The 13,693-nt window shown below is 42.2% G+C and overlaps 2 protein-coding genes across 5 annotated transcripts; both read left to right on the top strand.

Annotated features, from left to right (window-relative positions):
- The first annotated feature begins 275 nt into the window (after positions 1–275).
- LOC136509232 (uncharacterized) lies at positions 276–5,071 on the top strand. 4 transcript variants are annotated; one of them, XM_066504057.1, is made up of 4 exons: positions 276–450; positions 913–940; positions 1,050–1,190; positions 4,949–5,071. In XM_066504057.1, exons 1-4 carry the CDS (start codon positions 299–301, stop codon positions 4,985–4,987), a joined length of 360 nt encoding a protein of 119 aa, XP_066360154.1. In that variant the 5' UTR covers positions 276–298; the 3' UTR covers positions 4,988–5,071. The 4 variants fall into 4 exon arrangements, 3 of the variants coding, with proteins under 3 accessions (XP_066360154.1, XP_066360153.1, XP_066360152.1); XM_066504056.1 differs by lacking the exon at positions 4,949–5,071 and adding an exon at positions 4,349–4,446; XM_066504055.1 differs by lacking the exon at positions 4,949–5,071 and adding an exon at positions 2,908–4,256.
- A 6,087-nt stretch (positions 5,072–11,158) lies between these two features.
- On the top strand, positions 11,159–13,693 carry LOC136506553 (uncharacterized). Its single transcript, XM_066501469.1, has 9 exons — positions 11,159–11,492; positions 11,591–11,684; positions 11,766–11,867; positions 11,971–12,040; positions 12,113–12,252; positions 12,336–12,698; positions 12,783–13,026; positions 13,105–13,190; positions 13,266–13,693. Exons 6-9 carry the CDS (start codon positions 12,465–12,467, stop codon positions 13,269–13,271), a joined length of 570 nt encoding a protein of 189 aa, XP_066357566.1. The 5' UTR covers positions 11,159–11,492; positions 11,591–11,684; positions 11,766–11,867; positions 11,971–12,040; positions 12,113–12,252; positions 12,336–12,464; the 3' UTR covers positions 13,272–13,693.

The raw sequence follows: 13,693 nt of genomic DNA, 5'->3' as shown, positions 1-13,693 counted from the left end.
TCCAGGTAGACAACGCTGCCCGTGGGGTCCCGCTGATACAGGCGCAGAAGGGGCCCGTGGATCAGCGACGCCTGGTGCCTGTGGTCTGCTCCGGCTTATGTCCCGGGCGTGTTCGCCGCGCGGGCACCGAGGGCGGCGTGGGTAAAAAGGTCGCTCACGCCTCCCTTTCGTCTTCGGCTCCGTCCTGACCGCTGCACGAGGTAGGACGCCAGGGCTCTTCCTGTGCTCCTGCTCTCTTCGTTTCACCGTCCGTCGGTCGTGCCTCACCGTCTGCTTCTCCGCGTCGCCACGTGCCTACATGCGCGGCGCCTGGCCTTTGCAGGTGCTTAGGGGGCCAGGTCTGGTGTCTGCCTGCGGTGCGCTGGTGCTGGACCGGCTGAGGAACTCGGAGGAACTGCGCCAGACCTGCAGCGGGAGCTGCACCCGCCTCTTCGTCCCTGCATTGGGCTGGTATGGTTCTTGAACAGCGCCGGTGTCGCATTTGTCGTTCCATATAAGCGTCTGACATTTTGGTGATTTCTTCTGCTTTCCTTATATTTTTGGGTTCCTGTCTTTCCTCGGCGTGGACGCGCATCCGTTGGTGGTGTTTCATTTCACTGGCATGGCTTCTTCTCACACATGCTTCCCTCTCTCCTGTTCTTCTTTCTCTCCCACACACTTTCCTCTCCTCCGTTGCGGCCATGAGCAGTACCTGGCCGGCGTGCGCTCCGGTAGCTCCGTGGCTGGAGGCCTAGAGCGCATGCGCTGGAGTCAAAGGTCCCATCCGCCGCGCAAGCCACCACGATATGGATAAACGGCTCGTTCGTTGGTTGGATTTTTTTATTGGTTTGGGCTGACGGGTGCTGGTTTATTGTGAGAGGAAAACACTATTGACTAGCTGGTTTGGGTTGGCTGAAACCAACCACTGAACAGGATGAAAGACGCCGCAAATGCCTCCAAGGTGAGTCACCCTGGCCTATCCTCGTCCTTGCTTTTTATTCCTTTTCTCGGTCCGTAGATTGCGCCTTCCTGATGGCCTGCCTCTTCGCGCGGCCGCGCGTGGTTTCTAGGTGCTGAAGGGGGCTCAAGGGGGTGCTACATCTGTGGTGTGGAGAGGAGCTGCAGTGGACCTGCGCCGGACCTACGGAGGAGCTGTGCCGGACCTGCAGCGGAACTGCAGCCTACCCCTCCTGCTGTCTGCATTTACGCCGGTATGGTTCTTCGACAACGACAGTGTTACATTTGCTAGCTCGTGATGAGATTGCCGTTCCATAAACTTGCCTGGCATTTTTATGAAATTTCCTTTCTTTTTTGGCCTTGTTTTTCTTGCTTGTCCACTTAGTAAAGCTGACGAAGTTTCCTGGTTTAGGTGAGTTGTTTGGCTTGCTTTGTTTCCTTGGATCCCATATAACTGAAGCTTTTAGTTCATACAAAAGAAAAGAGAATTAAGATGCTGGTGCTTGATTTTCAACATTATGAATGTATGTGATATCTATAAAAATTAGTAAAATTAGGTGGAAGATTATGGCTCTATGTTTAGCTTACCATTCAGCTGTACATGTTTCCCAGATTTATAATCCGACCATGACTGAAATAGCTAGCTGAGTGAAAAGATTAGGATTCTCGGTTGCTTCTGCTGGTTAGGTACTGTAAATTGGGTTCAAGTTAGTTTTTGTTGCAGTGGGGAATAATTACATTGGATGGATTTGGTTATTTTTATGCCAATAATATTTATTTTATACTATTGTTTGTCCTCAAACTCCGCACAGAGGAGAGCTCGCCACACTAAGTATGCTTTTTTTTATTGTTAATTTACTCCTAGATTAGCTTCACCTTATGGTTTACTGTGTATAGAGGACCTGCATTTCATATGAAGGTTTATCAGTTGTTTTATTTTCTTTATATAACCTGACATGTCTGCTATCTTCTGTAAGCTTCAAGAGTAATTACCCGTACGTAGTGTAGCTAGCTTTTTTGCCACTGTTGTTTGCTTGGTCGTATTTGGCTTATAAGCCATGGCTTATCGGTCAACAAACAGTATTTTTCTCTCACACCAAACCAGCCAACAGTACTTTCAGCCATAGCTTATAAGTCAAATAAGTCTAAACGAATAGGACGCTCAGGTTGGACGACATCCTGTGCGATGTCTTGTCGTCCATGAATTTGAAGGTTCACATTTATGTTTATTTGTAACACTTTGAATATAATATTATTTTATGTTATAGGTTATAGATTTGTTATAAATTTTATATGCTCCATTTATATGTTACAACATAATACTAATTTATAACATTTTACTTGAAATTTTAATTTTGTGTTACTATAATTGTTGTTAGTAACATATTTTTATAAAACAAGTGCTTTGTGTTACAACTTATGTCTGTAGGACATCTTTTGAGAAACACAGCTATATAAGTTCGACTGCTAGTCACGGTCTATGAGATTTGGGTGGTCTTTAGATACTCATAAAAGATACAGGAGTTTGAATTATATGGTCCAACCAGAGGGGATGCTTTAGGCAACCTAGTATCCGTAAAGGACTTAGGTGAAACTTATTTCACACAAAATTATCAATTGAAGGCATAGTCCATTGTTCAGTTGTGAAGAGTGTAACCTCTGTTCTAGGTGGATGTTCAACTTAATAAAGTTTCCATCGAAACACTGGTATATCCAGCAATAGAGTGTTGAGAGCATTTCATATGTGCCCTAGAATTTGGTGGGGATTGTTGAATTTAGTGTGGGCTTGACCCATATTTTATTTAATTAAATCAAATAAAATCTAAGACCATATTAAATTCTTGGTGCAATAAAATAGTGGACTGAATATAGTTGATGGTTGAACTTGTAACGGTCATAGTTATGGCTGCGGTTACTAGTAACTCCCATGTTTATGGTTGTAATTACTAGTAAACCCCATGTTTATGGCAGTGGTTACTAGTATTTGATGGACGGTTGATGACGTTCAGGCTCATCCTCTACACTTCACCTTCCACATTCCACGCTTATAAGGAGTGCTTGCCTTCAGCCGTGCATATGAGAATACAGAATACCGCACCCTCTCTTCTCTTTTGAGTTGCTCTCAAGTTTTCCCCGTTCCAATCTTCTGCGCGCATGGAGGATTGAAAGAGTAGGCCTCCGAAACCACATCCGCGCCTGTGACACCTGCTCGGGTGTGTCGGGCGATTAGGTTTTTGGGAGTGTCTAACGCGATTGCTCGCTACCGATCCGATCGACGACATCATCTTCTTTCGTGTGGACGTTCGAGGGACTGCACTACGAACATGGTCCTGCATCGATCGTGGTCCGCAGTATCAAGCAACACACTATGTCGACTAGTGCGCATGGAGCCACCGGTGCCTTGCATGGGTCCTCCGCTGGGTATATTTTTGATCTTATTGTTTTTATATTCAGTAAGACATTTATGCTGTTAACAAACAGTATGTTCGTCATGGTTGCCACTGTAGCGGTTAATAGTAGTTCACACATGCACATAGTGTTGCCACAAATTTACATGGAAATGTCTAAATTCCTAGTATTGGTCAGACCATTTTTCTCTCTATATATGGTATTTAGTGTTTTAAAAGTTCAGTTATGTGCATTTTAAAACTTCATCTGTTTTGAACCCATTTTTAGAACATCATCTATTTTAGACCCATGATATTATTACAACTTGATTGTTCCAGTTTTCAGGACGGGAAAAGCTTCTTTTCTTGTTATTTTTGTAAATATGTGGAAATTTCACGTTTCAACGCGTGGCATGTTGTTAATGATTTAGGTCATGTTCGTTTGTCTCATGAGCCGTACTTTTTCAGCGAACGAATAGTATTTTTCTCTCACAATAAATCAGTCAACAGTATTTTTTAGCCTGGCTTATCACGAACAGAGCCTCACTTTGTACATTCGATCACTTTGTACATTCGAATCTAATGAGATCTGGCGACAAACCTGCACGCTAATTAATTAATTTATCCGACAACTAAAGTAATGAGCACACCACCAGGAGTGGATGACTCACGCAAAACAAGCCCGTGTTTAGTTCAGCCAAATTGGCGGCGGCAGGAATACTGTAGTGACACAGTAGCTACAGTGTCGTTTTGTTTTTATTTAATAATAATTGTCTAATTGTTGACTAATTAGGCTCAAAACGTTCGTCTCGCAAAGTACAACCAAAATGTGCAATTAGTTTTTGATTTCATGTCGTTTTATTTTTATTTGGTAATAATTATCTAATTGTTGACTAATTAGACTCAAAACGTTCGTCTCGCAAAGTACAACCAAACTGTGCAATTAGTTTTTGATTTCGTTAATATATAGTACTTCATACATGTATCGCAAGTTTGATGTGACGGAAAATCTTTTTTTTATATAGTGTCAAATTCTGAAATTTGGAACAACTAAACACGGCCCAATACTAAGTAGGAGTGGATGACTCACGCAAAACAATAAGTACCGGTGCTTGACGTACACGTGCAGCTAGCTAAGGGTTAGCCTACCTAGGTAAATGATTTGTAAAGCCGGCTGGGTCAGTCTCAACAGCTGGACTCTTTCCAGAAAATACCAGCACAGGTTGGACGACATCCAGTTGTAACACTTTGAATATAATATTATTTTGTGTTTTGTATAGATTTATTATATATTTTATATGTTCTATTTATATATTATAACATAATACCAATTTGTAACATTTTACTTGTAACATTTATTTTGTGTTACTGTCATTATTGTTAGTAACATATTTTTATAAAATAAGTGGTTTTTATTACAACTTATGTATGTAACACATAGTTATGGGTTACTATGAAATTTCTTTGGAGGAGGATTGTGTTATAAGATGTGCTACAGTATCTGTGTGGTAGTGTGCTCGGAGATTAAAAAATTGTAACAACAGTACTCTGCTACAGCGACCTGCACTCACGGTCTAGCACAGGCATATTGAGTTCATTTTTGTTCTTTTCTTTATTTGATATAGGGACCCGTAGGCAATGCTCGAACGTTGCAGCAGAACTAGAAGTCAAGCATTGTCACTGATTAGACAGTTGAGGCATCGAGCACGCTGCGGGTGCTTAATACAAAGCTGCACGCAAACTCTTTTTTTTTTTTACTCTACTCTACCATATTATAAATCTAAGCCAAGGTCCAGTTTAGGTTGCAAAAAATTTTGCAAAATTTTTCACATTTTCCGTCACATCGAATCTTTGGACGCATGCATGAAGCATTAAATATAAATAAAAAATAAAACTAATTACACAGTTTAGACGAAATCCACGAGACGAATCTTTTAAGCCTAATTAGACTATGATTGGACACTATTTGTCAAATAACAACGAAAACGCTACAGTAGCTATTTTGCAAAATTTTTTACATCTAAACAAGGCCCAAGCTGGAGCCTCTGATGTTACATCCCTGCTGTAAAATAGCTACCGCTGCATCGCTGGAGCTTTCGTCCACCTATCGCTCTCGCCCTTTGCATCTAGCTAGGATGCGTTTTGAGTAAGGGGGTGTTTGTTCCTCGTTCTACTTAGTGGCTGTCCCATTAAATATTTCAATATAATATGGAGTATTAAATATAGATTAATTATAAAATTAATTAAATAATTTATAACTAATTTACGAGATGAATCTTTTAAGCCTAATTAGTTTTTAATTTGACAATGTGGTGCTACAGTAAACATGTGCTAATGATGAATTAATTATGCTTAATAAATTCTTTTCGTGGAGTACCGATGGATTCTGTAATTTGTTTTTTTATTAATATCCGAACACCCCATACGACACCCTCACATGACACCTTCTAAATATTAGTCACGGGATCCCGACACCCCTAAGAAATGACACAACTAAGAGGAAATAGAGATAGTTCAGTGCTAAAGCTATATAGCTGGAAATATAAAATATGTCATCATACACTGGCTTATTCACCAACGCTGCCAAGCGCACAAACATATGCATCAATATTATTACATAGCAGGGTGCACTAACAGCTTACGGCTTGTTTACTTGGCGAAATTTTTGACGAAATGGTACTGTAACACTTTCGTTGTTATTTGACAATTAGTGTCCAATCATAGTCTAATTAGGCTTAAAAGATTCGTCTCGTGAATTTCATCTAAACTGTGTATTTAGTTTTATTTTTTATTTATATTTAATGCTTCATGCATGCGTCTAAAGATTTAATGTGACGGAAAATCTTGAAAAAATTTAGGAACTAAACACTACCTTAGATGTTTTTGTTTTGAGGTACCAAGTAGGCTGCCATATAGTGTATTTGATTGCGCTGGTTTTCAGTCGCAGAAGCTGGTACTTGTTCATCCAAAGCTCCAATGATTGAAGTACGCTGCACACTGCAAAAGTAAGGAAATGTCACTTTGTGTTTGGGCCCAGTTTAGATTCGAATTTTTTGCAAAATGCAACTGTAGCGTTTTTTTTTTATTGTTATTTGATAATTAGTGTTCAATCATAGTTTAATTAGGCTTAAAAGATTCGTCTCGTGGATTTCGTCTAAACTATGTAATTAGTTTTATTTTTTATTTATATTTAATGCTTCATGCATACGTTCAAAGATTCGATGTGACGGAAAATTTTGAAAATTTTGGCAAAATGAAGTGGAACTAAACAGGGCCTTGGTTAAACTATTCAGAATTTGATTGCGACATTGTAATTGCTTTTCACCATAATAGTGTATGTATGCCATACACATGGTGAGTCACATCTGCAAGCAACTATCTAAGCTGTCTCGTACATGAAAATATTTTTAGTCATTTGTAGTGAGCACTTATTTTTAAGGAGATATAAAGTGCAGTGAAGAAATCACATGATAATGACAGGAGTTAAAGCAATGTTCCTGAGTCACCATTTGCTGGTTGAGTCCCTTCAAGTGCTCGTTGTATTTAGGGATAAAAAAATTAATAAAACATAGGATTTTATTTTAGTTGTAATATTTAGAAAAGGGTAGGGCAAAAAAACGAAGAGGCTATAGGGAGTATTTAGAAAAGAAAAGGCATAGGACAACACAAAGATTATCATGTCAGCCACTTTTTTTTTTTGCAAGCGCATCAATGTAATAAATAGATATGTATCACACACTAATATCATATAACTAGGAGCAACCATAGTAACCAGAACCATTCATTTGATCTCATCTTTCAGTATAATATAAGGCATAGAAGCTCATTACGGCAAACATATAACCATATATGATTATTGTAGCACTCGGTTTTAAGAACAAAACCAGATACGCACCATATGTGAGCTTAGGAAGTCAAATATCACATATAGCTACAAATAAGGGATAATATCAAAAGATAATGCTCAATATATAACGTACTTGGTATAAAGGATATAACCTTACACAGCAAACAGTGGAAAGACAACTCCGATCTTCGGGTAAAGACTCCAATTCCACAGGAACAACTGACTGGTTGATCACAAGCCTAATTCCTTCAAACTCTAGTAATCTGGTACCCATGTGGAATTTTTATCCAAATAATTGAAAAATAAAACAAGCATAAGTACATGTCGTACTCAACAAATATATCATGGGGTTCATGAGGCTCAAAAGGCTGACACTGGTTGTACTACGATTAGCTTTTAATGAGTCATCTTTTAGCAATTGGGTGGCAACAAATTTATTCACAAGCCCATATAAACACATAAACAGGTAAACATGAATAATGAATAACATAAACAGTAATCATTAGTGAGCAACTTTATCATCGGTAACATCAGTGTTCATCATCTATTCCGTAAGGGTCCAAGGCTACTCGTGCCCGTGAGGATGGCTGATATATCAGTTTTACACTCTGCAGATGTTGTATACTTTCACTGTGAGTCGAGATTTACCCTTTCGCCCGAGGTAGCTAATCTCTTGACCCACTTCCAAGGAAGGTCGGCAGGGTTCACTATGAAGCCTTTCAAAGGTCCGTCTAACAAGTTAGGGTCATTAGATTCACTCGGCAAACAGATATAGGAACCCCCTTTCCGATGGCACAATGACGCGCATCCTATACACAAGGGGACAGATGCTTTCCTATAACCGATTTGGCAAGCCATTCTTACGCCAACAAAGGTAACCTCTAACAAACTAGAAAAGGTCCTCATACAAAGCTAAAGTCAGAGCCATGTAGCCCTCACAGCTGTACTATAAGTCCTGGATGTTCGCTTACAGATAATTCCTTAGGGAGATGTCGATGTTTCACCACCGATAGCCTGCCATGGGGGTACCCAAGGCAGTATGTTCGGGCTTCAGCGTATGCGTAACTCGACGTTAAATGCAAGAGACAGTCGATTTATCCTAGTTCGGACCCTCGATCTTTGATCGAGTAATAGCCCTACGTCCAGTCGGCGTTAGCCTTTGCGTTGGATTGATTGTAAAGTGTTGTGTCGTACAATTGTTCTCTGAACCCCCGATCCAAGGAGCCCTGCCCTCCTTTATATAGTCAGGAGGCTAGAGTCCTAGTCGGTTTACAATGTAGAGTCCTAGTAGGATTATAGGGTAGTATTACTACTAGGATTACATGGGAAGAATCCTAGTTAGACTAGATCTTCTCTCTTCCTTGCGGGGTATCCTGTGGGTCCCGCATTGATAAGCCCCCGAGCACTTCATGGTTGAAATCTGGAAGCCTCGTCTTGTTCCTCTTGTCGAGTAGGAACAAGGGTCGTCCGAGTGCTTTCTTGAGTGAAACCATGTAGCGCTTCTTTAGATCTTCGAGTGGTGTGTGCTTTTTTGAAAAAAGTTCATCCATCTGGGTGTAGCCCCCAAGCCTCTTGCTATTTGGAACAAGGAGCTGGAGGATCTTGTCTTGATCTGTTTCTTCGTTGAAGGTCAAAAAGAACTTGGATATGGCTTGGTCCGGGTTCTTTTTGTCGTAAGGTCTTGAAGTGGTCTGCCTTGAAGAAGTCTTTTTTGTGACGTGCGCTTTTTTGAAGAAAAAGTACACTCACTGAGTGTAGGCCCTAAGCCTCTTACTATTTGGAACAAAAAGTTGGAGGGTCCTGAATTTTTATGTTGTTTGAAAATTCCTGTTCTGAAGAAGTCTTCTGAGTGATGTGCGCTTTTTGAAGAAAAAATGCACTCACTGAGTGTAGCCCCCGAGCCTCTTACTATTTAGAACAAAAAGTTGAAGGGTCTTGATTCTGGGTTGTTTGAAGAATTGAAAACCTTTCCTGTTGCAGCCCCTGAGCACATTTTCGGGTTCTTTTATTCAAAAAGAACTCAGATACAGGGTCTTGGCATATTCTTTGGTAGTTTGTTGTTTGTCAGGTGTAGTTGCATGGTGATAGTTGAGTATAAATGATGTTTGTTCATGAGTTGCACAGTGTTGGTATATTCTTCCGAATATGCTCGTTTTCGAGTACTGTTCCTTCACTTCTGAGTCCTCCATTATTGAGTTCTGTTTTTTCACTGTGTCCTTTGTTAGGCTTGTTTCATTGGTGCTCCTGGTCCATGTGCACCGCTCCTTCGGTCTATAAATACCCTCCTTATGTGCTGTTTTGATTCATCGAGCATTTTGTTGCGTGGTCTGAAGTCTCCGTAGTCATGAATATGGTAGTTTGTGAAGTAGAGCAGCCTCCGGGCGTATTTTGTAGTTCTTGTGTATCTTGCCATAGCTGGAGAGAGTCTTGTGATAGGGATTAGAGGTAGGCTAATCCCACAGTAGTATTGTACTTGGAAGTACGTGATGGTAGTCAGAGGGAGTCTTGTGATGTGGGATATGTTCCTTCATCTGGCAGTTCTGGGTTGGTCGTCATCGCATGCCCTGAGACTGTCCGGTGCAGATCAACACCATATCCAGCATCACATCGGACTTGGGTAGACAGATGCCTGTCGGCCTTCTATGCTCCATGTTATCCTACCGTGCTGCTAATTTCCGCCTTAGATGCACTGCGTCCGTCCTTTGAAGAAAACAGTGTAGCCAAGTGTGGTTTGTTCTACCGAGTAGCAATTTGGAACACATAGTCGTTCCAGAGCCTAGCTGTGTCCGGGTTCCTCTTTGCTACCTTGCTTGTTGTAGTACCAAGTTCGTTGGGTCTTGTAAGATCTGTAATCTTCTCTTTTTTAAACTATTTATAATGGAAAGAATCTTGTCTTCTGAGCTGTCATTCTTTATTCTGCTGATGTCCCAGTTGTTTATGAGATTCCTGAGTTCTTTCTATAAGTACCGGGTTGTTGCATCCCTTGTGAGGTAACCCTTCGTTGCTTCATGGCTGATGACTTCTTTTTGTAGTAATGTGATAACTCTGCCGTGGTGCTGGATGGATAAGTCTAAAATCTGCCCGTTGAACTGTACCGTTGTGTGGATTTGTGCCGTCCATCATTTTAGCTGTGTCAGTAAATGGACCATTGCGTTCCCATGCCGTGTTAAAATGGGCCTGGTGGGCCGCATTTTTACTGGTGTAAAATCTATTTAAAGGCCTTTCTCCTCCTTTTCTTTGGTACCCTGCCTTTGCCTTGAAACCCTAGCCTTCAAAACTCCGCCGTCACCATTGCTGCCGTCATCTGAGCGCTACCATCTGAGCCTTCTCGATTCTTAGTGCCTCATTGCTTTTGCTAGTATATGGGTAGGAATAAGTCAGCGAGTAAGTCCCAGGCGACCTTTGTCGACGAGGAAGCATCGCTCTCTGTTATTGAAAATCAAGAATTCATGGCCATGAGGGCTGTTCAGAAGATCTGGCCGGCTCCAACCACGACTGAGGACCAGTTGCGCGAGCTCGTGAGTGATGGTCTGCTCTAGAGCAAGGAGTTTGCTGATTGGAGAGCTCCAGGCGAGCATCGGGTCCCTACTCCAGGTCCTGGTGAGATTATTCTTTTCATCTCCTTTATCCGTGCCGGACTTTGCCTTTCTACTTCTGCTTTTCTTCACCGATTTCTCAACTATTTTGGGATTAGCCTGAACCATCTTGCTCCCAATGCTGTCCTTCATCTTTCTATTTTCGTTCATCTTTATGAAACATTCCTTGGAATTCCTCCTTCTCTCTCTCTCTTTCGCTACTTCTTTCGTCTGAAGCCACAGCCCCGCCGCGATGACACCAATGTTCTTGGTGGCTGTGGGATTCAGTTTTGCCAGGGTCTTAAGAGCAAATTCTTTGACTATGACCTGGTTGATTCTGTGAGGGATTGGTGTGTTGACTAGTTTTATGCCGCCAATTTGATTCCTCCTCTTTCCGTTCATTCTGGATCTGGTCCCTTGGTTAATGACCGATGGGAAAAGAATCCTGTGACAGCGGCTGAGCTCCAAGCGATCAAGCCATTTCTTGAGAGGATTTGTACTCTGAAACAGCAAGGCTTGACTGGCTTCGGGATTATTTCTAGTTTTCTTCACCGCCGAGTTCAACCTCTGAAGGAGCGAGAAAATTATGGTTTTGAGTACTCTAGGGCGGAGGACCCTTCTCATATGGTCCCTGCCCTTGAGTTGACTGATGAGGAGGTGCTTGAGCGTCTTCAGAAGATGCTGAAAGGATTAAGCATTGTCCCACTTGCTGTCCTTGAGTACAGTGCTAACAACTCACCCCCTGCTGTGAGTTGTTCTTTTCTTATGCGGGTACTTTTGTGTGTCTTTTGTTGTACCCACTTTTTACTTAATCTTCCTTGTCTTGTTGTTTTACTCTTTTATAGGAATTGGGGCGTAATTTCGCTGATCTGATTCCCCTTGATGATTGCCCTGCAAATGTGGAGGCTTTGGGTAATCTTGCTGGGGCATCTTTGACCAGTAAGTTTCAAACTACCATGATGCTTTCTGGTGTTTCTTCCGCATTTTCTGACGTATATGAAGAGTATGTTCCTCGTCCAGTTCCTCGAGCTCCTCGCAGTGGCGGAAAAAGGGGACAGGCGGATTGTTCTTCTTCTACTCCATCTGCTGCCAAGAAGTCTCTCCAGTCGAGTACTCATCCAGGTACTCCAGTTGTAGCTAGCATGCTCTTAGGTGAGCATATTAATACGCTCTATCCTTTTGTTGTTTTTTTTATCTTTGACCGAGTACTTTTGTCCTTTTTCAGCTGGTGCTATGGTGGCCTTGGTCGAGAGTGAGGAAGAAGAGGATGATGATGCCACCCTTGTTACTCGTCGGTGAGTTGTTTTCTTGTTTTCCTGTTATTGAAACCCTCTTTTTGTTTTGACTTTGGTTTTGTTCCCTTGTAGTAAGCGGTCATCGGGTTCGAGTTCTTCTGGGGCTCCAATACCGGCCGCGCTACTCCTGTCGTAGGGTGGTGGTGATGTTTTTGCTGCTGTGGTTCCCCTGCGAGGTCTTCTTTTGGTTTTATGAAGAAGAAGATAGCTAAGTGAGTGAATTCTAGTTTTATTTCTATGCTTCTGTTCTCCTTTTTTCTTATTCTTATTGGCGAGTTTCCTTGTCAACTTTCAGGCCTTCATCTTCCCTGAACCCTCAGTCGACTTCTTGTTAGACCTCTGGTGCGCCCTTGTGTACTGAGCCTCAGTACTCGGAACTCACGGTCGTCGAGGTGGTTGTGAGGGGTTGGCTCCTGAGGTGACCATGGCCATGGCGGTGGATTCATCTGAGGGGTTGGCCATGGCTTCTCAGGAGATTGCCCTAGTCGTGCCTTCTTTGCATTGGTCGGCTTCTCCCTCTCCTCTTCTTGCTTCTGGTGGTCCATCTTTGGCTGATGACGTGGTGCAGCAATTTGATGCCACTCATCGATTGTCGGAGCTGACCGCTGCCTGGGGAAACTTGGCTACCTTTGTGACTTCTTTCGGGGAAAAGTTCCAGGTAAGTTTTTCTGAAGTTCTTTCTTTGGATGTTTATCTTTCTTCTGATCTTATGTCTTGTTTTTCTCTCTCTCTTTTTGCTCAGTCTTTTTCTCATGATCATACCGGCTTCTTTTTCTCGTCTAAAACCGAGAAAAAGTTGTCTTCTGAGGTGAGTACCCTAAAGGCAGAGCTTGACCTCTGTCGGGCCGAGTTGGAGACCGAGCGTCAGACGCATCAGAAGGAGGAGAAGGCTCTCCGTGCCCGGGTGGTTGAGGCAGAAAAGCAGAGGGATGTAGCTGCCCAAGAGGCCTTGAAAAATGTGGAGGCCATGAAGAAAGAGTGTACTGGTATTGCGAGTTCTTCTTCATTTCTTTTTGTAATCAGATTTCCCTTTCTGCTGACTTCTTTTTTGGTGCTTGTTCTAGCTCTTCGAGTTGAAAAGCAGAAGCTCTCGGAGAGTGTTGAGGAAATGAAGATAACTGTTTGCAATAGTCACAACAGGGCTGAGGAGGTAATTTCTCATGCTGAAGAAGAACTCGCGCTTGCCAAGTTGATTAGGCATGGAGCTGACAGGGATCTTGTGCAGGTCTAAAAAACTGTTGAAGACTTAACTGGCAAGTTGGCGACGGCTACTGAGAACTAGAATGTTTTGTGGAAGTCTTTTCGGTCAGTAGCCAACCTTCTCCGGACTCCAGCAGATGATGGTCAATCTTGGGCTCAGTTTATTTCCCAAGTGTCGACCCATTTCTAGGAGTTCATGAAGAGGTGTGCCCATCTGTGTACCAGAAATGTTCTTGCCCAGGTCCGGGTTCTTTCTCCGAAGTTTCCTTTGTCCAAGGTTGCTGATGAAGCCGAGAGTCAAGAGTATCTGGATGTTGTTGAGAAGTTGGAGCCTGAGGTCGAAGATTTAGCCAGGAAGATTGTAGATAATCTTAACATTGATATTTCTTCTCCTGATGACAATGCTTGATGTAATCGACCTTTGTATTCCAGCTTCTATAATAGAACACTATA

The sequence above is a fragment of the Miscanthus floridulus genome, chromosome 15 (genome assembly GCF_019320115.1).
Source record: "Miscanthus floridulus cultivar M001 chromosome 15, ASM1932011v1, whole genome shotgun sequence".
Classification (NCBI taxonomy): Eukaryota; Viridiplantae; Streptophyta; class Magnoliopsida; order Poales; family Poaceae; genus Miscanthus; species Miscanthus floridulus.
Note: the sequence above shows the minus strand (reverse complement) of the source record. Positions and strands in the feature narration are given on the sequence as shown.